Source organism: Clavelina lepadiformis, chromosome 7, assembly GCF_947623445.1.
Source record: "Clavelina lepadiformis chromosome 7, kaClaLepa1.1, whole genome shotgun sequence".
NCBI classification, from domain to species: domain Eukaryota; kingdom Metazoa; phylum Chordata; class Ascidiacea; order Aplousobranchia; family Clavelinidae; genus Clavelina; species Clavelina lepadiformis.
The window spans coordinates 19045123-19073113 of NC_135246.1; the positions used below are offsets into that span (position 1 = coordinate 19045123).

The following is a 27991-nucleotide window of genomic DNA, read 5'->3' on the forward strand; positions in this document are numbered from 1 at the left end:
AGGTTAAGGTACCATATACCACTTTTCATTACAGGGTATAATGGTTAGTAGTTATCGATTCGTCAATTGCCGGAATTTACTTGGTTTTATCAAAAAACATTCATTATTTGATTAATCATTACTTTGAACAAAATGACACCGTACCAATTAACGCCATCAGGCGAGTAAACTTATATCAATTTGAATTCTCATTCGGCCTCTTTATATCAGCGCACGTTTTTAAGTCTGAAGTCTTAAGTCTTTAAAAAGATTTGCACGTTTTCAAAAACATTTTATAAATAATTGTTTGAAACGTCTTTAAGTAGGATGGGCAACCTAGTAAGTAGTTTATTAAATTACTTTAAGGAATATTGGATTAAACATTCTTTCAGAGCAACTCAGCCTAAGCGTAATCAAAGTGACGAAACAACGCGTAGGTTATTCCTCAACTGGTCCGTCGCGATTTGTGAGTATCTCCAGAATAAACAGATTTTTCGTTAAAAGGTGCAGGCGACTAGATAATTACACTTTTTGCCGTCTGATAGTTTGCAACGACAGTATACGAATGGCACATAAGTTACAAAACGAAGTTTATTTATTTTCAAAGTATTAAAAGTTAGTTCCCTTTGGAACAACGCGCTCTTCCATCGAAGCATGGACAGAGTTTCCAAACAAGACATCTATCTGAGACCAGCCGCTTCCAAACAAGAAACGTTCACACGGGGCAGAAATAGATAAGTCCGTTTATTAGAAACCTGGGAAAACAAAGTCATGCAACTCGCTGTAACCATTAAAGCAACATATAACGACCCCATTGAAATTTAAAGCTCTCGTAAAACTTGTGCTTTTTGCACAGTTTTTAAACTACCAATATCAATATCAATAACCGGCCCTACTTTGATCGTGATATAATCGTATCTGTTCTAAGCACTGCACGCGGAAATTGTTTGGTTTTATGATAGTTAAATGCTGCGAGAAATCGCTGAAAACTGACTGAGCCCTGTGGAAATAATATATTTCTGCAAAAGTCTAACTAAAAGAACGTAGTAAATAGACTAAGCTATGAGCTTTCGCTTCATCTCAAGACACTACCTCACCAGCAAGTACTAAAACTTAATTTAAAAACGAAAACTATTTATTGTGTCAAAATTCCGACTCCTTACTAGTTACTACACATTTGCATCATGCAATATTGAAATTGTCATATTGGAGCGAATGTCTGGAACGTATGATGAGTAGACTAATGAACGGAACGTACGACAGATCCAAAACGCTTGAGAACACAATTTTGAAACAGAAATTTCAAACGAAAAAAAATGTTTTCGCCAATAAGATAATTTATGGGGAAAGATTAGACAGGGAAGAAATAAAGATTTGGACACAAGGTGCAAGATTGGTAAAATTAAATAAAGCAAGCAGGGGATATTGCAATTTTAGGATTAGCTCAGGTGCCAAGTCGCTATATTTCGAAGGCTCTTTTTGTACAGTCTCACGCAATTATCAGCTTGAGATAAAAGTATTGCCACAAAGCCAGGAGCAATTAAATCAGATATAACTGGAAGCAAGCGCGACTTCCACAACAAATTTTAAAGGTTTTGGCAATAACGAGACTGGTGGCTTCAAAATGTGAGCAAAGCGTTACTGTGAAGAACATAACTGAAGATTAATCGATTTTAAACTAAAATTTGTGTTTTTAAAATTTGCAGAAAGTTCGGTTTTGTTATAAAATAATTGTGCAAAATATTATTTCTAATCAAATTGATCGAATCTTCCTTACACGAAATCGCAACAAGTAAAAACTTTTAGATAAATTTTTCTTCTGCGGCATGCATCCTGATATTTATTTCATAGATCAAAAAATCTTTGGTTACATTCGCCAAAGCTGAACCATTGTCTTCTTTATCTTCTGGTGAAGCTTCTCGAAGGCGGCTCATTGTATTCAGCCATGAAACCGTTTGGTACAAAAGTTTATTTATAATTATAATAAATGTAATCAATCAATACAATGAAGAAGCACCGACGACATAACTTGGTACAAATCATCGAACTGATTTGAGAGTTTATAGATCGATATAAAAATCGCCACCAGCCGGGATATTAAACGAGCGGTGAAGTGAAGAAAGCGCGTATTGTAATATTTCGTCAAGAAAATTTTACGCTTATGGTCTTTATATATTGCAACAATTTTTAAAATGCTGGATCGGTGCAAGCGCTCTTGTGCTACCGTGGCATCAAAACGAAATGCAGTGAGCTTACAAGGAAACTTTCATCAAAGACGAAGCAAGAAGCTAAAGGAAATGTTTCCGAATTAAAAAAAAGTTTCTGATATAATTTATGCGCGGTTATTTGCATTACTAGTAACAAGTCAGCCATTGCTTACTTAGAACATTGCACATAATTCTGGCCAAAATCGTGGTAAATGGCAATATTGCAGCATTCTACTAAATTGCACTGTTATGTTTGAAAAATAATATGAAAAAATAAATAAACTCGAAGAAAGCAATTCTTTTAGGACGTGGCAAATATGGTAAAAATGTAGAAGAAATTGTTATTTCAGCTAGAAAGTGCTAGTTGCTAATTGCAATTTTAACAAAAAACGTGGTGCAAGATCATATAGTAATGAGGTCATTTTACAAAAATACATTTCACAAACTTTTAAAATTAAACAAAACTTAAAGGATGAAATCAAAATCAGGACCTTGATCAAAAAAATAGAACACAAAATTCGAGTGCTGTCTTAATGCGAAGCAGAAACAAAAATCCATGATGTGTTTGAAGTATGATGTTAATTCCACAACTGAAACGTAATAATTGAAAAGCATTGCCTGCCAGTTTTCCAAAGTAAAACTAAAATTTGTAAATTGTGACTTAAATGGGAAATGAAGAACTGGACAAAATAGCAAACTCTGATATGGGGGAAATTAACACGTTGGATGGAAAAGACTTTTCGTATATTGATTGAACACAAATTTTAAATAAATAATGTTGTGTGAAGATGTAAGAGGCAAGAGAGGAGATACATAGTAAGAACTTCTACATGGTAAGAAAACTTAACTGGCGTAAGTACTTCATCTAAAACTTAAAACAGTCATTTTGTGTTAAGTAAAACCTATCTGCGGTTAAATCTCTATTCAAGTAACGCAACATTTTATGAAACGCTTTTACAAAATGAAATGTTATTGTTGTGACTTGTGATGTTATTCAAGTTATTTTACCTCTTCACTATCTTTAACTTGAAATAAGGAAACTGTGACATTGACCAACTGACCTTCGTTGTCCTCGATTAATCCACTTCTTCCAGAATGTCTTCCTCGAACTCTTCATCGCTATCTATTTCATAGATCCCAAAATGTTGTGTTCGATATGCCAAATCTTGTTTTTCCTTGGCATCGTCTTCTTCGTGTTCCATTAGACTGCATAAAAGACAACATACAAAAGATAACTTCAATGAAGAATTTGTCGTATTTTGCTACTACCAGTCCGTGTTTTGGATGCAGACAAGTGCTTGCTACTGTACTTAAATCTAATGCTGTACTTCAACTTTTCAAAAGTTATTTAGTGTAATTTGCTTTGTCATTAGATTAAAATTTTCAATTGACCATTTGGTTTACATAGACAGGTATTTGTGCAGTTATATACAGACATGTATGCTACACATTTCCAAGAACTTACTGAAGTAAAAGGTGACCAATTCGATTACCATCTCCTTTGTTTGCGAAACTTAAACAATGTTCGAATGTCATATCTACAAATACATAAATTTAACTCAACCAAGGTTCTGTATAAGCTTATTGATATTATTAATTAATATACTTGCACCTACTATCATATCTTGTGTATTTCAGGCTATGACTTTCTAGATTGAAGAACTCCATACAAGAATATTGAACTGGTTCAAACAAACTCTTTTGATTCAATGGGTTCAGTACAATGAACCCATAGTAGGGACGAACATAGCTGACCAAAAATGAGCGAGTCATGAAATCGGCTCATGCAAGCTATGATAGACGTTTAAGCAGCAAAATAGAATATAAAATCCGTTAAAAAATAAAATAATATTACACAAAACGGTAATGAGCTTGGCTTACCTTGAATACACAAATAACGTCCCCTCTGCGATTAATTCCTCCTAAAATAATTGAAATTTGTTTCAATAATATAGAGAATAGATTATTATTAACTGCTGGAATAACTACACGCAAACGCTGTTACACCTACACCAGTTCTTTCTAGAAAAAGTAAAACTAGGCTAAACTTTATAAAAGTACAGATAGTGTCATTGCCATAAATTGTGAAACATGTAAAAAATTCAACAATAAAGAAAATACACAAGCAACATACCGTTTGTGTATTTAAATTGTGCTTGTAAGCTTCCACTTGACTTGCAAAATCTATGATGTGTGAAATAAATGGATTATGACGGCGAAGTGTTCTCAAAATAACGTTCTTTTCCATTTCAGAAAACATCATGAAAAATAGTTTGCACAGATATGCAGTAAATCTGGTATTTTAATCGCGAGCAATATTATACATATGCACTGCACAAAGAAATTTGTGAAAGTAAAGAACATCTTTTAGACAGATTTACTTTTCAACTGCAATCACTGTACAGGACAACTGCTTTTATAGGGCAGTCATCTTATTAAAACAAAGGGATTGTCTACTAGAAAAAAATTACAAGCAAAAAAGAACTTGAAACCATGGCTCAAAAGCAGTCAATGACGAGATCAACACAGGTTAAAAGTTGTAAGTTGGTAAACGATGCACAATGTGTGAAAAATTCAACAGTATACACAAGCAGCATACCCTTTATGCGTTTAAAATGCAGATATAAGCTTTAACTTGTTTGGAAGAATCTATGATGTGTGAAATGTATGAATTATGACGCCGAAGTATTCTCAAAACAACGTTCTTTTCCATTTCAGAAAAAAATGGAAATTATTTTGCACGGATATGCAGTAAACCTGGTATTTTAATCGCGAGCAATCATATACACAAACATTGCAAAAAGAAATCTGTTAAAGTAAAGCACATCTCTTAGACAGACTTACTTTTCAACTGCAGTCATTCTACAGGACAACTGCTTTTATTGGGCTTCCATCTTATTAAAAAAAGGGATTGTCTAATGCAAGATATTACAAAGCAAAAAAATTTGAAACCATGTCTCAAAAAGTAATCAATGATGAAATCAACACAGGTTCAAAGTTGTGACTTGATTGGTGATAGCACCATATTCCAAGCATAAACTTTTTCGTTAAAGATAAATGGCCATTCTTTGGTAAGAGTTTCAGTAATGCACCACTGCTAATTTCCGGTTAACTGAATGAAAAGCTTTCTTTCATGAACCTTTTAACTTTGCCTTGATCTTTGATGGTTTACTTATGCGTCTCCTGCAAATCCAAAGATATTCCCAACTTCTAATTTCTTTTCTTATCACAGTTTCCAGCCTGTACTTGAGTTGCTTGGTCAATGACTTATGTCCACCACCCAAAACCACTCCATCGCAAAAGTCCTCAATTGGCTGAGGAAACTTTGATATAACTTTGTACGATATTAGCCGTAAATCTCTAAGTGATAGTTTTTTGCAACTTTCATTACATCTTCAATAATAACCCTAACCATATACGGTATAGCTGCCAGATCTGGCATCAGGCCTTTGTCAGAAGTTTGGTTTAAAATGATTGGAAACTTGTTACAGGGATATTGAAATCCAGCTGGCCATGAGTATGACTGATAGCTCACTGATGAAGTCGACGCTTTCATACTAGTGCTGTCTTTTTCCATAACTTCACATTTTCCTGCCACCTGAACTGTAGCAGCTAAAATTTGGAAAATCATTCAAATTCATTACTGCACAGGATTTTATTTTACAACAAAGGTCACAAATGACTAAACTCAATATGACTTCCAAGCTCTTATAAGCTTTCTTGCTTAAATAGGTTTGATAATGGAAGTGATGTCTGACTCTTGAACTTCAGATAGGTCGGCTTCCTCTTCTACTCCTATATCTTCTAAACATTTCAATAACTCTACCAATTTAAGTACGCTAAACCCAGGTAAAATTTTGCTTATGGACTGCCCTATCACTTTCAAAAGAAAATAGCAATCAGTTGAAAGTATACAGTATCATAAATGTAACTTGATAAATGCTGTACAAATCATATTTCAACACTAACGTATACCTTTTACAGCCTGTGAGTGCCAATTTAGATAAAGCAGTATGACGTAAAGTAAGAAGCTTGCAACCATTAAGATTATAAGCAATCGAAAGATAGCCTAATAGTTATAAAAATCGGAAATAAGCACAAACATACTCTCTATGCGCTTCTGCACTACATAAACCCCCAAGGAAAGCAAGAAACGTAACAGACGTTTTTCTACACCGATTTATCAATAATTAACCATAACTTAAGCTTTCAACGCACCACGCATGTCTTCGCCCGAAAATGTGTTTCAGCACATACAATTTCGTTAAAAACTGTTATAGTATGACCTGTAAGCCTATACTGGGAACAGTACTGGTGTAGTGGGAAATAGTCACCCCTGCCAAATATTGAACTCCCTCTGTGACGTAATGAATTCATTGTCTGATAAAGGATTTGACTCAGCAGAAAACGTACCATTATTCTATGGCTGAATAGTGTAATATAGTAACTTTTGTGAATGCATGTATACTGGAAAACAAAATACCCTATACACTGTATACAGGTTACATTTGTTGGCCTACTTCTGTCAGTAAGTTCTGTAGGCTACTTGTGTATAGACTTGTCACGGTTACGTCAAGAGTCACGACTTGTTTTGTCGATGCTGGAATTTTATTTCGGGATCTTGTAATTCAGTTGTTGACCAAACTTAAATTCTCTGTAATGACGTTCAGATAAATTACCTCGCTTGAACTGGTGTGCCACATATATATACTGTTGTAATGTTTACAACTTCCTTTTTACACTTTACTCTGTCACTTGTTACTACCGCGCAATGTTACATTCAGTAAGCTTTACTCGAAGGTGAAAGCCTTTGTGTCTGATAATAAATAAAATGGGAACTTTATAATTTAGTAATTTATATAGACAGAATTAAGCAACTAACAGCATAATCACGCCGTTTGAGAAATGATAACTCATATCATCAAAGCAGAAGCAAAACAAGTTATCAACCATCAATCGTCCTCGCTCATATTGCAACAATAGCCGCCAGTGTACGCGGTCTTTATGGCGAACACCGTATTTTCTTGAATAGAAACCGCCCTTGAATAGAAGCCGCCCTCGAATAGAAACCGCACGATTTGATTAAAAATAAACAATAGAAGCCGCTTTCGCATAGAAACAGCAGAAGACAATGCTGAAATCGCTTCGGTATAATATAAAGGCTGTCATTGAGAGCTCGCACATGCGAAAAACAGCAGTTGTCACATTGTAGTAGTGATCGGATAGTAGTCAAAAGAGAGCGCAGAATTTTAATGTCACCTAATCCACACTACCGGTACTTCATGTAATAAATATAGAAGCTGCCTTCGAATAGAAGCCGCCCTCGAATAGAAGCCGCACAAAACCTTCAAAAATAAAAAATAGTTGCCGCGGTTTCTATTCAAGAAAACACGGTATGTTTGTTGTATAATACTTCGCACAAGTAATACAGCAACGAAATCTGTATTTGTCGTAAGCTTTTTGGGTGTTGAATGAATGAATTTATTACGTCACAAAGAGGGGTCACTATTTGGCACGACTCCGGTACCTCCGATCCAAAACTCTTAACTCTCATAACTAGGCCTAAATTAAACTGAAAGTAAATTTTAACAAAAACAAAGATACGAAACAATCGTTGCTACCTCAGCAAATACGTCACGTGAATCGTCACAGCAAATAAGTCACATGAATCTGTCAGAATACGTCAGACGTAGTTGGTACCGGTATACCGCAGCTTAGCATAATCCGCCACAACTTGATTCATGAATCAAATTGACTATTTCACCGGCGTCCTTTCACCAGAATTGCAGTTTGTGTACATCACAATGATGACTCGAACAATCAAGGATGATTCCAAACGAAACTTAAACACGTGATTAAAAAACAAGTATCAGTTTTTAGTTGTGCATGTTGCCCATGCTTGATCAGTACACTAAAGCAAAAAGTAAAAAGTCAAACCCATAGGCCTACTTACCCACCTGAAGTGAATAATGCGAAATGTGCCTCGCAAACAAGCAAGCTATATATTATGTAGCTTACAGTTGAAAACGTTACAAACACAAATACGTTAAAATATCCAAAAACGTAGAACTACAAAACATACATTTGTGTTTTGAATCATTGGTAGACCCATGTATTTGATTATAATAATATATAATATAATAATTATTATAGCACAACACCTTACACATTATGAAACTTGTATATTATATGTACTAGAGTAACTAGACTATTTAGGGAGAACCACTTGTCCATGCTCCCGGCACAAACTCTATTTTTAGGAGCCATAAACGATTTTATGTTTTCGATTTTCCTTTCGTTGCATTTTCTTGTTTGCGACTCCTTATCGGTTACAACCATTACAATATAAAGTTCTGGGAAATCTCCAGACAACATTTTTTCAAAACAATTGCAATAGTCAAAACATAATGGTCGGAACGTCAAACATGGCAGGTTGCTTGTTGTTATCGTTGTCAAGTGATGTGAGCTGATTCTAACCACCAACTTTCATGAAAACAATATGCGCATTGCAGTTGTTAATAAGGAGCTGTTTTTTTGTTTTATCGAGTTGTAAAAATAAACTTAAATAATTTCCATGTTTCAAAACGTATCTGTTGAGAAGGAATATGTCACAATCTTATTATGACGTAAGTAAAATTTGGGTGAGTGTCCTGGCTTCGACGAAGTTCAGGAGTAAAACAATGTGCGTGATAACTAGTCGAATATTTTGGGATCATAAAAGTTTTTACGTCTTTATTCTTTATTTGCTAAAACCGTGGCAATATTAAGTGTTGTGAGTCACTGACAGCATTGTTATAACACCATGACTCTAGTCGAGATGAACTGATGGTGATCAAACATAGCAGGTTGCTTGTCGATCTGGTTGTCAGCCATTGAACGAAATGTTTCCATGATCTACTTCTAACAAAACAAACTTCGCATTGTATTTCTTGATGCGGAGTTGATTGTTATTATTTGGAAAACCGAGCTGCAAAAGCAAATTTAGATCATACGTGGTTTACAAGATAGTGAATGAGGGGAAATATGTCACAAAACCCGAGTACGGTTGTGTGCGGTTACGGCTCCTATCTGCGAAACCATATAGACCTCAAGCTTAATTTATCAGAAAAATTATCTACTCCTTGCAAAACACATGGTAGAAAGATTATATAGCGTTTCAAAATTATCGCATTTGGTGTTTCAATATTGAGGTCCATAAAGTGTCAAACTTTACGTCTGGGTTCTTCGAATAAAGGCGACTTTTTTGAAGAAAAGACGTTAAGGTAATGCTCAAAACTGATCAGACAAAGCCAACAAAGCAATTGGGGAAAGTTGCATTTCTGCGAAGCAAGCCGCTGGTGAGGTGTGATGTTGTAAACATTCTTTATCTACTGACTTCCTGCTTACAAAAACTTTTATGAAAGAAAAGTCGCAAGTTTATCAGAGTTTGAAGCCGATGTCACTGATAGACTTGTTGTTGTTGATGTTGCAAATTGTGATCTGGAAACACTTTTAGTTGAAGAGTAGCAGCATATTATTGTATTAGAAGTTAATGATTTATTTACTGCATTTAGCCAGTGATGACGATTTGCAAATCCAGTTAATGAGAAATAGTTCTAAAGTAACAAGCGAATAAATGATATGATGTATTCAGTCTGCGCTATCGTTTTCTGTGCCTATACGTCGTACAAAAGAAACCAAAACCGGTTGAATTATATTTGTATTTGCCGCTAAAACGCGTTCAAGACAAACTTCACAGATGTACAGCAAATATATATAGACATCTCAATGAACTACAAATGAACATTAAACAACTAAAATATATACGAATATAAAATAATATGTCACTTATAAACACGCTATTAGTTTTTATTAAACGGTGAACAACAAGTTAATAGCAGAAACCGGTTTCATAGTCTTACTGGCTGCTCCAGCATTTATCTTCATGGTGATAATATAAAAAGAAAAAAGATAGAACGACAAGTTGTAATGATTGTACCATATCAACGCTTAAGAACGCTTGGAACCACGGTTTGCTGTTAGTGAAACTACAGTTTCTAACTTAAATATAAGCGTATTATGCAACAGTTACCTTCAATTACACTCAGCTATGAATGAAATACATGCACCCAGGAAAGTTACTTAATTTCGACAATTTAACAGTTCTTGAAACGCTGCCTGATAGAAGCTGATTGTTTATAAAAATATTTTATCAGAAAAATTAATGATCACAGCGATCTTATATTAGGCCATATTCTCCTCCGAAGCAACATCGCTTAACTCCTCATCATCACTGCTCTCTGATGATGAATAAGTGCTGCAGGGAAAGTCCGGAGGATTCTCCAACTCTTTCCACACACTGTGAAAAAAGTGCAAAATTCAGTTTTAATAACAAGTCTTCCAATTCCATTTGTCTGAATTTTGATGGAAATTTATTGCATAATGACGTGCAGTAACTTATAATTAAAGAACAGTGTTATATACTTGTTGCCTATATGTTATATATATATTGATTTATCAGCATATATAGCACAAATAGAAATATTAGATTAGATATTTATTAGATAGCACTTTGTAATTATCGCTTATTTTTAAATGCTCAACACAAGCTAAGCTAAAACAATAGAAATAACTGTTAAGATGCATAATGCTATCCAGAATCTTGCTTTTTACTTCACTGTATTCTCATTATATACTGGGCTCACATGATTCAGCTTTCATAAATTTTGGAATATTCTTTCTGTTACAGGCTTACAATTATATATATAAATGTAACTTGTAAACGTTAAGAAACTGTAACTTACTCCTTCAACAGATTTCCCATGCATATGCAGTCGAAATAATCTTGAAACATTAGGCCGTAAGTTGCTGCAAATAATTAATTAAAATTAAATTAAAATTTTTCATAGGTTACTACAAAACAACTATAACAAGGGCACTAACATCCATAGTACTTGTAAGTTAAAAAACAATGTTCGGCGATCATCTCGGCGCTAGGCGTGTTGGGTTCCGTGAGGTCTTTCGGGGAAAGTTTGTTAATAATAACATGGCCAGGTTTGAAAGGATAAGAACTGTTAAAACATAAAAGCGTACGCGTCAAAACCTTAATAACAAATATAATGCAAATTTTTAAACAATCATAATAAGAACAAGTAAATCTATAAAGAAAGAAAATGATTTGACTTACCGTGAATAAACAAATAATGTTCCTTTCATTTCAAGATATTCCTTAAAAAATAGAAATTTATCTTTAATGATTAATTTAATTTTTGTAAAATGAGTTACGTAAAAAACTGTAAAATCAGTAACAGTTATTTGCAGTAAAAGGCACAGTTGGAATTTCAAAACAACTTAGCTGTAGTTGTAAGAAGTTGAAATTAGTGCAATTTTCTCAAGATTTCCGAACGTTGCAAACGACTTACCCATTCTTCACTTTCCTCATCAAGACGATAAACCGCCACTTGATTAGCATAACCCAAGATATTTGAAATGTGAGGGATGTCAGCCAGAAGTGCGTTCAAATTGATTAACATTTCAATGTTCGACTCCATTTTAGCAAGTTTATAATTACTCTGATAAGCAAAATATTTTAATCGCGAAAGATAATGCAAAGTTGCAGCTTACTATAAACCCTGGCAAAAAACGAATTGAAAAGTAATGGTTAGACTTTAGACTAGACTATAACGTCATTTCGTTGCTTGGCACTATACCGTCAACTAGCATCTAAGCCTGATTAAAAATTTTTGCTCAACATTGCGTCATGTTTTCTTTACTTTACCAGGCATTGCATCAAGCAATGTAACTTTACACAGAAGCAAACTGCTGAAAATTACGCAGAGTACAAATACACTGCAAAAAAATCTTTTAAAGTAAAGCACATCCCTTAGACAGACTTACTTTTCAAATGCAGTCACTCTACAGGACAACTGCTTTTATAGGGCAGTCATCTTATTAAAACAAAGGGATTGTTTACAAGAAAAAATTTCAAGCAAGAAAAAGAATTTGAAACCATGTCTCCAAAGTAATCAAGGACGAAATGAACGCAGGTTCAAAGTTGTGAATTGGTAAACATTGCCCAATCTTGGTTAGCACCTGTGCACCTGTTGTTCTGAGACAAGGAATTTTCTTTGAAAGACTCGCGCCATTTACAACTTAGAATAAGACCGTTTAGTAATCCAACAGCGTTTTAGAGTGAAACCAGGAGGAAATTATGTGCGAGTTCGATAACAACATGCAACGATTTGCATCAACAGATAAGTCACTGAACGTAAGTGCGAATTGGATAAGATGAGATTGAAGTGTTTGGTTCTTACACAACCGGTGGCGAAAGTGTATGAGAAATATAAGTACTGTAGTCTGAGCAATACAACTTGTTCGCATGTCAAATGTGAATATACGAAAACCATTCTTTTTTCAAAAGGTAACTCAAACGGTTTAACCCATTTTGCCCTGGTTTGGGTCCAATGGACCCAATGGAGCGTGTTTTAAAATTTCATTAGCTGCTTCATTGATTAGACCTGCAGGTTCTTATTACAAGTTTGTAATGTTAATGTTAGATAAAATTGCAGTAAATTAAATTGCATTGCCTACCATTTCACAAAGGCAAATAAATAACTTCTCCGTAATCGGGGACGTATTTGATCAACTTTTTGCAGTAATAACAATTACTCATGTAGTTACCTGTTTGTGTTGTCTGCGTCATATACTGCAAGTAGGCTAAAGCAAGATCTCAGCAAAAAAAAAATAGGCTAATATAGGTTTCCTAAAATATGCTTTTTCGTTTAGTTTGAATTTGAATACAACGTTGAACGGTTAAAGTGAACTTTAAATCCCAGCACGTAGTTGCAATTGAAGCAACAACTTCATGCAAAAATTATCTTTATATCCAAGGTACTTTGACACGTTTTGGACACAAATATTACTTGTTTATAGATAACTTAAAGGAGAAATTTAGGAACAAGCCTACTTGGAGGAAAGCAAAAGTAGCAGTCCCAACAAATAACGTAAAACCTAAAGCGTTTCATGACCAAGATATGGAAAGTACACCACAAGGATAACATTAGTGATAAATGGTAATAGGAATTGCAAGAAATGAAGCGAGGTATAACATTGCACCAGAGGCAACGTACTGTGCTATACATTGGAAAAATGAGCATTGATGTTGATAACGAGAATAACACGTTAGGAAAAATGGAAAGTAACTGTTAATTTTGGGCGCTAAATTTTGGTGTAGATCTTACAAACTAAAGCTTTTTATTTAAATGGACAAACCTTTTCAAATGCTTATTTGTTGATGACAGGGTTTAATTGTTTGATCAAAAAGGCCTCATGTACTTTGTTTTCATAACCGGTTTTACATTTAAGGAATATGTTGAAGTTATTCGGTCGTTACGTCACAGCGTCTGTATTTGATGAAATGGTAATTTTTATGCACCGATCTGACAACATGTGTGTAAAATTATGAAATATTTTTGCATTGCGCCACGAATGGAACGAGCCAATTTCGTCCAGCTCTAAACAAAACCATCCGGTCATTTTGTGTTAAGTAAAACCTGTCTGCGATTTAATCTCCATTGAAGTAACGCAACAATTTATGAAACGTATTTTCAAAATGAAATGTTATTATTTTGATGTTATCAAAGTTGTTTAACTTGTTCACATTCATAACCCATGATAACAAGCTTTAATTTGAAATAACGAAAGTGTGACATTAAATAACTGACCTTTGTTGTCCTCGATTAATCTACTTCTTTTTTGAGAATATTTTCGTTGAACTCACCTTAGCAGTCGTCATCATCGAACTCTCCTGTTTTGGATGCAGACAAATGCTTGCTACTGTACATAAATCTAATGCTTTGTCAACTTTTCAAACACTATTTAGTGCAATTCGCTTTGCCAATTAGGCTAAAATTTTCTATTGAGCATTTGGTTTCAAGGTTACTACATTTTTCTTACATAAAAACGTGCTGATAGAAACGGATGTTTGTACAGTAATATACCGATATGTATGCTATACCTATCGCAAAAGTTGTTAAAACAACACCAGTTTTTTGTAGAAAAATCAAAATTAGGCTTAACTTAATATGAGTACAGATAATGTTAACACAATAAAATAGAATACGTGTGAAAAATTCAACAATAAACAACATGCAAAAGCATCCCATCCGTGAAGGCAGTTGATCCCGGTTTGACGTACTTAGTTCCCAAACGCTGCTGTCGAGGAGTTAGGAGGAGTTAAATTTAGTTTTATATCTAGGCATACCATATTTTTGTGACTGAAAAGTGGGACGCTTCAGAACAACGAACCTTATCAGATAAATGTGGTTCATATTTTACTAGGAGTATGCAACTATTTTGGATTCCTATCGTCAGGGATAACTAAAGTAGTAAGACACCAAGAAAAACTAAATTAACTCATTTTACTAAGAAACAAAACAATGTTCAAGCATTTGTAAATTTACATAATCGTCCAATCATACTTTTCTGTAGAATATACTTTCTTCAAGAAGTCTTTATTCGACTTTATTTTCTCATAAAAATCACAGCAGGAAAAGTCAGTGTTAATTTTGCAGGTGGTAAGGGCTTTCACATTCAAATGGTTTTTGCAGAAGGAAACGCAAACAAGTACCGGAACGAAATAAGTTCTTTCCATAACCTAACTGCAAAAAGTTCACCTCCTCCTTCTAGCCTGCTATTACTGAACTAGCGAATGCGTTAACATTAAACTCACTACTGGACCAATTACCCGTTAGAATGACGTAACAATTGCTTTCACATTAAACACAACAAAACAAGAACACGCATCGAGCATTGCTCTTCAGCAAGTTGGCTAAGCAGACCTATCACAGCATGCTAATACTGGTGTAGTGAAGGGCAATGCTGGTTGACTAAATGCCAAAGCGGGACTTTGGGTTGACTCAGCGGGACGCCGGGACAAAGCCTTAAAAAGCGGTACTGTCCCGGCTAAAACGGGACGTATGGTAAGCCTATTTATATCCCTAATTGCCTACCATCTCCATTGCAAGTTCTATTGGTTTTCACAAGTACATTCAAAACGTATATCCTGTTGAGGATAAAAACATTTCGGTTATTGAGAACTATAACTGATAAAACACGTACAAAATTTTTTCCAGTTTAAGACAAAACCATCCAATCTAGAATTAATCTTCCTTTAGTTAAATCACATTTAATAAAGCGCTTTATTTCAAAAACAAAATGTCAGCATTGTGGATTTATTAATGGAATTGTAGTTGCCGTCATATGTTACATCCAGAGACAAAAGTTCGTTGTCAAGCTTAAAAACGTTAAGTATCTTCCTCATACATGAGATTGTGAAAAGTGTTTTACGTCGTTTTAGTTTATCAGAAAACTTATCTATTCCTTGCAAAACACATGGAAGACAGATTATACGGCGTTTCAAAATTATCGCATTCGGAGTTTCAGTGTTGAGGTCCATAAATTGTCAAACTTTGAGTCTGGGTTGTTTGAATAAAGGGGGTGGAAAGAAGTGTTACGAATTTTACTGTACATTAAAATATGAGAATATATTTCGATTGATTTTGAGCAATTTTGAAAGCAGAAAAGCACAGAATTTGTGGAATATCTGCACCCTATTTTGGGCGTTTTCCGTCAGAGCAATCCTAAATACGTCGCTACTATGTACAAGGTAGGCTTGTTGATATTTTAAGAAACTTCTGATTTTTGAATTTCATCAAAATGCTTAAACTAAGCTTTTTATACTTAAAATCGTAATATTGTCACGTGTCATCTAAAAACATGCTTTATATCTTACTTTATATCTTTATATAGCTTTAATCTTCTCATTTTTTGTCTTTCTTGTACTTTTCTTCAATTTTTATATCCTACTTCAAACTTTTTTAATAATTTTCATTATTTTGTTGAAAACAAGTTATTGTTTGCGATTTCTATGATTATGTTTTGATTTCATCAGAACGCCAGAATGACGTTGCTTTTGTTATTAAAACTACAACTACAGTACTACTACTGTACTACTTTTGTTATTAAAAGTCTACGTACAAATGTAACAGCGCTGTTAGTTGTTTTGGAGTCTACATAAAAAGTAATATAATTGCAGAATGCTTTCTTTAAATAATACTGACAGGTTAATTTAGAAAGTAAAAAGAGTAATTGCCTATTATCTTCCTTTTTATTACTCAGAGGTTTTGATGCTGAAAGGAGTGGAAAATACAAACAAGTTGACAATAAATCAAACTAAGCTAGCGCTGTCTTTTAGGCTTGACTTTTCAGAATAGTAAATATATCAGAGAAAAAACTTTTAAATGATGCTGTGCGGTTAAACAAGTAAGCCTGCTGCCGAAAGATTGTCCCAAAAAAGCAGATTTGACGCAAATTTTGACATTTGTGGTACAGTAGTGACGTCATAATATAAGAGCAATATGTATGAGTAGGCTAGCATGACTCTGGTAAGGTTACGCCATGCAGGGAAACCTCAATTGTCTGTTCATTTATTACAATTGGCATTGAAAAATTCTGATTTGCTTTGTTTATTTGCTATAAGTTAGTGTGAAGATGTAAAAGTTTGGCGTGCAAGTTAATGAGATTCATTAACGCAGGGTGCGGTGGTGTGGTATAATCTTTATCCTTGGACTGAGGAAAGTCTTTGAACGACTTAAACCCGGCGATGATTTCCAATAACTTGAGACCCGGTTACTGAGCTAGCCTTTGTGCAAGTTTGTAACATGAAAAGGGTCTTTATTAGATCCAGTGTAAACCTACATTAACCTGCAACTGATGTATTTATGCTGGTGAAGATTGATGTTAAGCTACAGCTCAGTTTTGCCTATGCGTTCAGTTGCTGGATGAAAATATACAACCTGTGTTAAGAAATTTTTCTCGTTTTTCTCAGTAGAAAAACTTCAAAGCAATCATGTTAGATATGTTTGGTCCTTAAGTTTGTAGGTTGAGCTGTGCAACAAAAATTTCACTAACTTAAAGGAAAATGCTTCGTTGGATATGTCGAGAAGAGAAGGAAAGAGAGCCAGAGATATTTGAAAACGTGTCGTTGGGTTTAAAGAATCTTTATAAAAGCAGACTTAAACCACTGGAAGAGGCATATAAATTCCATAACTTTCATTCACCTGCATTACACAATGCTGACTTTGACTCAAAGCCTATGATTTTACTAATAGGCCAGTACTCAACCGGAAAAACAACGTTCATTAGATATTTGTTGGAAAAAGATTTTCCAGGCATGAGAATTGGCCCCGAACCAACAACAGACTGCTTTATTGCTATAATGGCTGGTGCAAAAGACAAAGCCAGTGGAGTTGTCAATGAAGGGATTGTTCCTGGAAATGCTGCTGTTGTCGATGATACAAAACCTTTTAGGGCCCTTTCCTCATTCGGAAATGCATTTTTATCTCGGTTTTTATGTTCTCATATGGAAAATGAAGTTTTAAACAGCATCAGCATCATCGACACTCCTGGTATTTTGTCTGGTGAAAAGCAGAGAGTAAACCGAGGTTATGATTTTGCAAAGGTAATTTTAAAGTGAGGTTTCTCGTCAACATGCATAACCGAGCCATAAATTATCTAAAGTAACACTTGTACATATTATAGTCCTTTGCAATTAATTTAATCAAATTTACCGATAATTTTTGTTTTGGTTTGCTCGTATTATGTTTTGTTTACCTTTTAAGACAAATAATTACCATGAATACAAATAATTACTTAATTACCTTAATGTTTACAGCGAATTTAGAAGTCCTTTTGTTAGCCTCAGTTTTTTCAGGTGCTGACCTGGTTAGCAGAGAGAGTTGACCGGATCATTCTCTTGTTCGACGCTCACAAGCTTGACATTTCAGATGAGTTCCATGAAGCTCTCGACGCCGTTAAAACCTTTGATTCCAAGATTCGCGTTGTTCTAAATAAGTCGGACCAAGTCAACACTCAACAACTGATGAGGGTTTATGGAGCTCTTATGTGGTCCCTTGGAAAGGTAGGCTAATCTATGCAGGATGGGGAAATTATGGAATTTTCTTCCAGTAGGGACCACATGCACAGTATGATTTTAACATCATTATAGTTTTTCTCTTACCAAATTGCACTGAAATGATAAAGTTGGAGCTGTTTGATATGACATAATCATATGCTTTGCTTGCATTTATAAAGACTAAACATATATCTTATACTGTATGATGTCATGAGTTTGTGCTTAACTGGTATTTGTTGGTATCATTTATAAACATATTTAAAGACAGCATAAAGTTGACAGTTTTATGCACCTGACTCCAACAAAGGGTGCAGCTAAAGCTTGTGATCTCAGGTAATAACCACACCGGAAGTGGTTAGGGTGTATATTGGGTCATTCTGGGACCAACCACTACGCTACGATGAAAACAGGCTCTTGTTTGAAGCTGAACGCAATGATCTCTTTGATGATATTCAAAGTCTGCCCAGGAATGCTGCTTTAAGAAAACTGAACGATTTAATTAAAAGAGCTAGACTAGCAAAGGTGAACATATTATCAAGTTTCTTCAGACTAATTTACATTCCATTCTCCACATGCGTTCATTTGTAGTTTAGCTACTCGATATTAGTTTCAATATACACATGTTCCTATTACTTTGTAATACACTTGTTATTATAAGTTTTGCAAATGGCAGCAAGAATGTTATCTGTGTTTATGGTAAGTTGACTTTGCTTCTAGTTAAGGCAGTACATTAGGCATCAGTTTAGCGTCACTATTTTCAGGCACCGGCTGAAGTTAGGAAAGAAAACATGCATTTGTGATAGTGCATGTGCATCATCGATCAGACATGCAAGTGTGATAGACTTTTAATGTTTTCACTTTTCTTATTTTTAGGTCCATGCTTATATCATCAGTCATTTGTATGACAGCATGCCGTCCCTGTTTGGCAAGACCAAGACCAAGAATAAGCTAATTAATGATCTGGAAAAAATCTTTGTCGAACTGTCTCATAAACACAGCATCTCACTTGGTAAGCTATTGCATTTTTGGCCTGTGGTTAATTTATGCTGCATAACTATGTCAGTGAAGAAGACCACAGTTACACTTTGTAGTACGGGTGGTTGTGTATAAATGTACGATGGCTTTTGTTAGGCAACGATTTAAAATAAAATTTTGCTTGATTACACAATGTAACAAAAAAAGAAAATTTTTTTGTTCCCAGGTTCTAATCGATTTTTCCCTATTGCTTAGGACCAGTAAGTGTTGAAAATCAACTTTATTTCATATAAACTTTGTTTTTGTGGTTTAGAGACTGAAATTCTAAAATCGCAATATTTTTGAGAAAAGATATCAAAGATATGGCTAAAGAGCATCCAAGATGGATGTTAATCACTTTTAAATGTTAATATACTCTCATTCAGTCCACCTGAAAGAAAACTATGAGACTGTTAAGACTTTGTTGAATGTTTTAAAGTACGATCAATATAACTGGGAAAAATTGGGGACTTTAAAATGGTAGCGTTTGTAATGGGTATGCAAGGGGGGTTCACCAAGTATCCTTGCCACCTTTGCCTTTGGGATAGTAGGGCTACCACAGAACACTACAAAAAGCAAATATGGCCAAAACGAAACGAATTTGTTGTTGGAGAGAAAAACGTAGGGCAAACTCGGTTGATTAACCCAAACAAAGTGCTTATGCCTCCCCTTCACATAAAACTTGGGCTTATAAAGCAATTTGTGAAAGCATTGGATAAAGGTGGTGACGCATTCCAGTTTCTGAAAAACTTGTTTCCTGAACTATCAGAAGCTAAAGTAAAAGCTGGTGTATTTATTGGCCCACAAATTAAAAAGATTCTCAAGTCAAATGATTTTATCCAAATGCTTAATGATGTTGAAAAGAAGGCTTGGGATAGCTTTGCAGATGTGGTGAATGGGTTCTTGGGCAATAACAAGGAAGATAACTATGCCGAACTCGTTGCCAATTTGGTAAAGTCGTATGGAAACATGGGGTGCAGAATGTCCATGAAAGTACATATGCTTGATGCTCACTTGGACGAGTTTAAAGACAATATGGGAGCTTATTCAGAAGAACAAGGGGAGCGATTCCATCAAGACATAACAGATTTTGAAAGGAGATACCAAGGGCAATATAATGAAAGCATGATGGGAGATTATGTCTGGGCCTTGATGCGGGAAAGTGATGTGGAGTACAAAAGAAAATCCCGCAAAACATCCCATTTTTAACTGATTTTATACTTGAACTGTTTTAGCCTGAAATACTTATTTAGTTTTGCATTTAACATTTAATGATGGTATTGATTCGGATACAGTTGATACATTTATGTGCAAATTTCCATGTACCAAATGCCTGTGCTTTGTGATTTGATTTTAATAACAAAAATTCTAATTCGTTGCCTGTTACTAGGCAAACTCAGAATTAACCCTTTGCCAGACAGAAAAATAGCCAAAAGTTGGCTGTAATTTGCTTTGCGAAAAAGCAATCGATAGCCTACGACTAGCGCGTCAGAATATTTAGTAAATACATTGATAGAATATAACTTCTTAGTCGATGCCAAGCGATTAAAAATGGACTTACAGCGATCAAAGACAGTTTGGTAAATATCCATTTCCTATAGGGTAAATCAGTATAACCATGCACAATATTGCACATACAAGCAAATTCAAAAAATTACTCTCCTAACCACAAAATCAATGTTTGGAATGAACTATATTGATTTTTGGAAGTTTCTAGGTGAGAGAGATCAGGAAATATCAATTAGAACCCGGGAACAAAAATCGTGTTACACAGTGTTATCTAACTCGATTGAACACATTCATTGTATAAGCCACAAACATTGTCTGGTCAGTCATCCAAGGTATTTGTCTTTAAGTAGTTGTTGTTGTTGTGAAATTGTGTTGATACGAAACGAATAGTCGTTTTTAAAACTAACATTACTTGATAGGGCATTGCAATCAGAACTGCTTTAAAGTGCAAGTGCTAAAACAAGTTTACCTTAATCAAAAATGTGTCGGTTGCTGTAAAATATTTTTTTCCGGGGCTTTTCCTGGCATCTCTTATTTGGTTTAAGATCGACTTGTTTTAGAACTTGCCCTTCGCTTTATACAAGAATACTTCTAAAAAATAATAACAGTTTTTATTTTCCAAATGTTTGGTTTCATTTTGTTCTTTTATAAACTCGCTTGGCTTTGTGTTACTATTAAGATTGCTTTGATAATTTCTGTCTTGCAGGTGATTTCCCAAACGCACAAAAAATGAAAGAAAAACTGAAACTCACAGATTTTGGCAAATTACGAAGCTTGAGTAAGTCCATGGTTAAAAAGGTATTGGCTTATTTGCTCACTAAAGTCATGTTTGCTGTTATTTATACACGTTTTAGAGTTTTTATTACTAACTTAGCAGAAAAAGTATTTACTAGTGATGGGCCGCACGAACCTGAATAATCTTCCTCGCGGCACAGTATTTACTGAAGTAGCCCTTTAATTTTCATTTAGAAATAGTAAATGTTCATGTTGACTGCTCAGAGACAGTGTTGCTTTCTGTATTAAATTTTATTTCCTTGGAAAGTAGACCTATGTCTTTTCATTTTATGGAATTATATTGAGACAAAGAAGCTGTTGAATCATCGCAAATTATCACACACATTATGACACAAGCCTTTAAATGCATGGTCATTCTGGAGAACAGTCGTTCCCAGCCTTTTCCAACTTATTATGTATCAGTTCTGTTTAGGTTGACGACATGCTTGCAAAAGACATTGCCGAGTTGATGAAGTTGATTCAGAGAGAGGAAACTAAAGCTGCCGAGAAAATCAAGTCTGAAGGCCCTTCAGTTAAAGGTATTTGCATTTACATTTCTGTACAGCACATGGTGTGTTTTACAAACTATTTGACAAAGATATCACCACTAAAATTCACCTTTAACCTTAGCACACTGTCTGTTGTTTCAGGTGGAGCATTTTTTGCTTCCAAAGATAATCCTTTCAGCAATACATTTGGAGTCGGAGTTAACGCTGGGAGCGATTGTGATGGAGAATGGATCGTTTCAGAGAAGAAATCAGCGTATGACGAAGTCTTCATGAAACTGAATCCGGCCGACGGCAAAGTCAAAGGAAGTGAAGCGAAGAAGGTGGTACTCTAAATAATAACAGCAACCAGTCCAGCTGGTCACTATGGTGTCATAACTGGTGCAAAATGCACGTAGTTGTATAAAAGTTGTATTATTCCAGTAAAAATTTACTAAAAACTGCCCATTGTTTTCTCAGCGAATTAAAAACATATGTGTTACTTATTTAATATGCTGCATGTGTATATTAACTTATCGCTTTCCTTTTACTATTATCGCATAAAATGTGTCCGAACCTATACCTAGAGTAGTTGCTGGCAATAGCTACTATCATACTATCACAAAAGTTTTTGGTTTTTTGCATTTTTTTCTCTCGTATGCAGGAAATGATCAAATCAAAACTCCCAAACACGGCACTGGCAAAGGTCTGGCGTTTGGCAGATCACGATAAAGATGGTATGCTGACCGAGGAAGAGTTTGCACTCGCAATGCATTTGATAAATGTTCGCTTGGAAGGACATGTCTTACCTGACGATCTTCCAAAGCACCTCATCCCACCTTCTCAAAGATGTAAGCTAATACGATTTAAATTTTGTATCCACAAATCTATTAAGTGTAACTGTTTAAGCAAAAAGTTACAGCATTTGTCTAACCACTTCCTTTATCTTTCACGTTTTAATGATGTTTTTCTGTGCATCTGGGTCTGCAGCTTAGCTTCTTTGTTTTTCAAAACCAAGCCTGTTCGGGGATTGTGAAGCACTCGATATGAATGTAGTTAACATCATCAAAGCTAATTATATGACTGAATTGAAACACTCATAGCATTGTAGACCCAATTAATTATAATAGATAATTATAATAATAAACAATAAACATTATATATATTTAGAGGTTTATGTTATTGGACAAGATTTGGGAATCAATAACGTAATGGTGTCACAATTGCCATTCTTTGATGTACCGTTGAAACTAGTCGTATAGCTCCTCTTAGCGCATTTTAACTAAAGCTATCTTTTAGCTGATGAGCCTGACTTAGAAGAAGAATCAGATTAACTAACCTTAAAACACAACACAAAGGTTAGTTATTCTGTACGAGTTGCAACATTTGCTTTTTCTCTGGCATTATTAAGTCGTTACAACGACAAATAAATTTTTCATCCATTGTATAATCATGTGATGCGACTGGGATGATTGACAGTTGTTGTTTTCTTTTAGTTTTGGAGGCATGATGGCTTATTTCAAGTTGTTCACTTCAAAAAGAAAAAATCTAGTGTAGCAATAGGCAGATCTTTTTTCTGTTTGGTAAAAATATACCTTTCCCAATATTGCAAGAAATGTTTTGAAATGCGCACAAATTTTCACGCAGCACTGTGTTGTTTTGTACTATGTTATTTATTTTTTTAAATTATAATAATTTATAATATTTTTTATAATATACTTTCTGTAATTGTTCATTCTTACAGTTTTCAAGTTTCCTATGAACAAATGTGATTAGTAGCATAGCAGTATGTTTGCATTGCATTTGTACCTGAATGAGTACATTCTTACGCATGCGTGCATACTACATTTTATTACATTTTATATTACACAATATAATTGAAACATTTTGCTATTTGGTAGCCTAGATTTCAGCATAGATAGGCAGGTACTCTGGTACTGATAGAAGGCGAGTTGAATGGTAGAAAAGAAATCCTTGGACAGATGACTCAGTTTGGACTTTGGATGCAAGAAAAAATTTTCTAAAAATTGATAAACAGCATTTCAAGTCTTTCAAAAACTATCAGTAGCCTACTGGAAATTAGCACTCCAGTACGTTGTAAAGGGATGTCAAGTCCAGTACTGTACTCTACAAAAACAGCTCTGGATGCTAGATTGACTATTTTTATTGTATAAATGAAGACAACATGCGCCGATGAAATAGGCTAGCACATTTTGAAAAACGTCTTATAGAGCAGACGGCTTTCACGCACAAAGATAAAATAATTTAATGGATGAATGAACTTAGTGCTCTACCGCCAACTGGCGGTCGTTATGACAAATCTACCATCACATAAGCTTGAAGTATTGATGTCAAAACTCACTACACGAGAGCCAGATCCGTTTAATTAATCTCCGGAGTTGTTAAGACTAAATACACCGACGTCAATCTGGTTATAGGTTCCCTGGTTTAAGTGATAACCATTTAATTATTCAGTTCCAGCCTACCTGCCTAAAACGTGTTGGGTAAACAACTGGTGTGGTTTGAAATTAGCTACAACTTAAAAGTAACTTAGTCCTTCCATATATACACTAAAGCTTACACACCATATTTTCAATGCCCTTTTCTTAACATGAAAATAATGGTTTTTGAAAATCAATGCACTTTTACATTCACTACGTTAACAAACACGCATTTAAACAAAACAAACACAATTTTAAAGTAAACATTTGTCTTAAGTTTAAGCAATGAAGTTATTAAAATTGAAGTCTAGTCCCGTAGTTCTTTAAACTCTGTCAACTTTATCCGTGAGTCTAACAATAGTAAAATAACTAATATTCAAAATTTGCAAATTTTATTTTCAATGATAAATTATCTTGCAAGTGTTGTACTTTTACACTCTGCCGTTAAACGACACAATAACTAAACCAATTTTTATTCAACATGTAGCATGGTTCTGTCGAACTTATATTTCAAAAATGGATTGGTAGTGGCAAAAAACGACAAATTTGTCATTGAAATTAAACTTTGGTATATTTATGCAGTCTAATAGAAGAGGAAAAAAACGATGAATATGAAAAACGAGATTTAGCATATCGAACGCAAATTTTTTGGATATATGAAGAACTGCATGACGACGATAGCGATGGAAAACTCGATGACGACGATAGCGATGATGAGGTCAACGAAAACATTCTGGAGGAAAAAGTGGTTCAATCGAGGACAACAAAGATCAGTTAGTCAATGTCACAGTTTTGTTATTTCAAATTAAAGATTGCTACCAAGAATTGTGAATGTGAGCAGGCAAAATAACGTTAATAACATCACAACATAACCATTTCATCATATACAATTGTTGTGACGTAACGCCCGAATAACTTCAACATTTTCCTTAAATGTAAAACTAGCAATGAAAGCAAAGATGATGACGCCTTTTTGATAAAACAATTAAACCCTATCATCAACAAATAAGCATTTGAAAACGTTTAATCATTTTCAATGCAAAGATTTAGTCCATAAGACCTATTTCAATATCCAGCGCCAAACCTTACCTGTTATTTTCCATTCTTCTCACCGTGTCGTTCTCGTTATCCAACATTGTCAACATTGCCACTGTTCATTTTCTCATAGCACAGTACGTTGCCTCTGGTGCAATTTCATACCCCGTTTCATTTTTTTCGAAGTTTTTTAATACCAATTATCACTAATGTTATCCTTGTGGTGTACTTTCCATATGTTGCTCATGTAACGCTTTAGGTTTTGCACTATTTTTTGGGACAGCTAATTTTACTTTCCTCTACGACTCTACGTAGTTATTATTATTCCATTATGTTATCTACAAAAAAAGAAATGTTTATGTCCAAAACGTGTCAAACTAACTTGAAAATAAACATCATTCTTGCATGAAGTTGTCGCTTCAATTGCAACTACGTGCAGGGATTTAAGGTCGATTTTAACCGTTCAACATTGTATTCAAAGTCAAACTAAACAAAAAAGCATATTTAAGCAAGCTTATAGGAAGAGTTGAGTTGCAGGAAGAGTTTGCACTCGCAATGCATTTGATAAATGTTCGCTTGGAAGGACATGTCTTACCTGACGATCTTCCAAAGCACCTCATCCCACCTTCTCAAAGATGTAAGCTAATACGATTTAAATTTTGTATCCACAAATCTATTAAGTGTAACTGTTTAAGCAAAAAGTTACAGCATTTGTCTAACCACTTCCTTTATCTTTCACGTTTTAATGATGTTTTTCTGTGCATCTGGGTCTGCAGCTTAGCTTCTTTGTTTTTCAAAACCAAGCCTGTTCGGGGATTGTGAAGCACTCGATATGAATGTAGTTAACATCATCAAAGCTAATTATATGACTGAATTGAAACACTCATAGCATTGTAGACCCAATTAATTATAATAGATAATTATAATAATAAACAATAAACATTATATATATTTAGAGGTTTATGTTATTGGACAAGATTTGGGAATCAATAACGTAATGGTGTCACAATTGCCATTCTTTGATGTACCATTGAAACTAGTCGTATAGCTCCTCTTAGCGCATTTTAACTAAAGCTATCTTTTAGCTGATGAGCCTGACTTAGAAGAAGAATCAGATTAACTAACCTTAAGACACAACACAGAGGTTAGTTATTCTGTACGAGTTGAAACATTTGCTTTTTCTCTGGCATTATTAAGTCGTTACAACGACAAATAAATTTTTCATCCATTATATAATCATGTGATGCGACTGGGATGATTGACAATTGTTGTTTTCTTTTAGTTTTGGAGACATGATGGCTTATTTCAAGTTGTTCACTTCAAAAAGAAAAAATCAAGTGTAGCAATAGGCAGATCTTTTTTCTGTTTGGTAAAAATATACCTTTCCCAATATTGCAAGAAATGTTTTGAAATGCGCACAAATTTTCACGCAGCACTGTGTTGTTTTGTACTATGTTATTTATTTTTTTAAATTATAATAATTTATAATATTTTTTATAATATACTTTCTGTAATTGTTCATTTTTACAATTTTCAAGTTTCCTATTAACAAATGTGATTAGTAGCATAGCAGTATGTTTCCATTGCATTTGTACCTGAATGAGTGCATACTACATTTTATTACATTTTATATTACACAATATAGTTGAAACATTTTGCTATTTGGTAGCCTAGATTTCAGCATAGATAGGCAGGTACTCTAGTACTGATAGAAGGCGAGTAGAATGGTAGAAAAGAAATCCTTGGACAGATGACTCAGTTTGGATGAAAGAAAAAATTTTCTAAAAATTGATAAACAGCATTTCAAGTCTTTCAAAAACTATCAGTAGCCTACTGAAAATTAGCACTCCAGTACATTGTAAAGGGTTGTCAAGTCCAGTACTGTACTCTACAAAAACAGCTCTGGATGCTGGATTGACTATTTTTGTTGTATAAATGAAGACAACATGCGCCGATGAAATAGGCTAGCACATTTTGAAAAACGTCTTATAGAGCAGACGGCTTTTACGCACAATGATAAAATAATTTAATGGATGAATGAACTTAGTGCTCTACCGCCAACTGGCGGTCGTTATGACAAATCTACCATCACATAAGCTTGAAGTATTGATGTCAAAACTCACTACACGAGAGCCAGATCCGTTTAATTAATCTCCGGAGTTGTTAAGACTAAATACACCGACGTCAATCTGGTTATAGTTTCCCTAGTTTATATCATAACGATTCAGTTATTCAGATCCTGCCTACCTGCCTAAAACGTGTTGGGTAAACAACTGGTGTGGTTTGAAATTAGCTACAACGTAAAAGTAACTTAGTCCTTCCATATATATGTGGCGGTCGTGATAACAAACAATAATAAGTTATGTAATTAGCATTTTAAAAAGCGGATTGTGTGTTTCTCCAGTTAGAGGCAATTCAATATTTAAACAGATGTATTATTCGTGGTTAAGCAGTTATTCAAACAAAGGAGTTTGAAGTGTTTCAAGTACCATATTGTATTTTTACCGTGTAACGTTTTGATGGTACTTTGGTCAAGAGCTTCGGTGACAATAGAATAATGTTAGATGTGACATAGCTTGTACGTAAGAATGCAAA

The 27991-nt window shown here is 34.6% G+C and overlaps 3 protein-coding genes and 1 long non-coding RNA gene across 4 annotated transcripts; 2 read left to right on the forward strand and 2 right to left on the reverse strand.

Moving 5' to 3' along the window:
- Window positions 1-1146: 1146 nt before the first annotated feature.
- On the reverse strand, window positions 1147-7113 carry LOC143466021 (mRNA-decapping enzyme 1A-like). Its single transcript, XM_076964596.1, has 6 exons — window positions 4321-7113; window positions 4068-4108; window positions 3803-3936; window positions 3652-3724; window positions 3248-3392; window positions 1147-2776 (listed from the first exon to the last, which is right to left on the reverse strand). Exons 1-5 carry the CDS (start codon window positions 4447-4449, stop codon window positions 3263-3265), a joined length of 507 nt encoding a protein of 168 aa, XP_076820711.1. The 5' UTR covers window positions 4450-7113; the 3' UTR covers window positions 1147-2776; window positions 3248-3262.
- A 2786-nt stretch (window positions 7114-9899) lies between these two features.
- Window positions 9900-11793, reverse strand: LOC143465707 (mRNA-decapping enzyme 1B-like). The gene is made up of 5 exons (XM_076964141.1): window positions 11588-11793; window positions 11353-11393; window positions 11109-11236; window positions 10970-11033; window positions 9900-10524 (listed from the first exon to the last, which is right to left on the reverse strand). Exons 1-5 carry the CDS (start codon window positions 11714-11716, stop codon window positions 10410-10412), a joined length of 477 nt encoding a protein of 158 aa, XP_076820256.1. The 5' UTR covers window positions 11717-11793; the 3' UTR covers window positions 9900-10409.
- Window positions 11794-17019: 5226 nt separating this feature from the next.
- Window positions 17020-23791, forward strand: LOC143465888 (EH domain-containing protein 3-like). The gene is made up of 10 exons (XM_076964408.1): window positions 17020-17685; window positions 17938-18144; window positions 18472-18660; window positions 19012-19147; window positions 21368-21459; window positions 21869-21974; window positions 22086-22264; window positions 22585-22771; window positions 23220-23278; window positions 23417-23791. Exons 1-9 carry the CDS (start codon window positions 17146-17148, stop codon window positions 23252-23254), a joined length of 1671 nt encoding a protein of 556 aa, XP_076820523.1. The 5' UTR covers window positions 17020-17145; the 3' UTR covers window positions 23255-23278; window positions 23417-23791.
- Window positions 23792-25938: 2147 nt separating this feature from the next.
- On the forward strand, window positions 25939-26996 carry LOC143465889 (uncharacterized). The gene is made up of 3 exons (XR_013118669.1): window positions 25939-26033; window positions 26482-26540; window positions 26679-26996. It is a non-coding gene; the product is annotated as an uncharacterized LOC143465889 (long non-coding RNA).
- Window positions 26997-27991: the final 995 nt, after the last annotated feature.

Excerpts from the sequence above, each read along its gene's own strand:
- LOC143466021 (XM_076964596.1), bottom strand. The coding sequence starts at position 4,449 with ATGATGTTTTCTGAAATGGAAAAGAACGTTATTTTGAGAACACTTCGC. Across the intron at positions 4,109-4,320 it reads ACAATTTAAATACACAAACG|GAGGAATTAATCGCAGAGGG; the intron begins GTATGTTGCTTG and ends CAATTATTTTAG. Across the intron at positions 3,937-4,067 it reads ACGTTATTTGTGTATTCAAG|CTATGTTCGTCCCTACTATG; the intron begins GTAAGCCAAGCT and ends ATTTTTGGTCAG.
- LOC143465707 (XM_076964141.1), bottom strand. The coding sequence starts at position 11,716 with ATGGAGTCGAACATTGAAATGTTAATCAATTTGAACGCACTTCTGGCT. Across the intron at positions 11,394-11,587 it reads ATGAGGAAAGTGAAGAATGG|GAATATCTTGAAATGAAAGG; the intron begins GTAAGTCGTTTG and ends CTATTTTTTAAG. Across the intron at positions 11,237-11,352 it reads ACATTATTTGTTTATTCACG|TTCTTATCCTTTCAAACCTG; the intron begins GTAAGTCAAATC and ends ATGTTTTAACAG.
- LOC143465888 (XM_076964408.1), top strand. The coding sequence starts at position 17,146 with ATGCTTCGTTGGATATGTCGAGAAGAGAAGGAAAGAGAGCCAGAGATA. Across the intron at positions 18,145-18,471 it reads TTATGTGGTCCCTTGGAAAG|GTAATAACCACACCGGAAGT; the intron begins GTAGGCTAATCT and ends TTGTGATCTCAG. Across the intron at positions 22,772-23,219 it reads CATCCCACCTTCTCAAAGAT|CTGATGAGCCTGACTTAGAA; the intron begins GTAAGCTAATAC and ends GCTATCTTTTAG.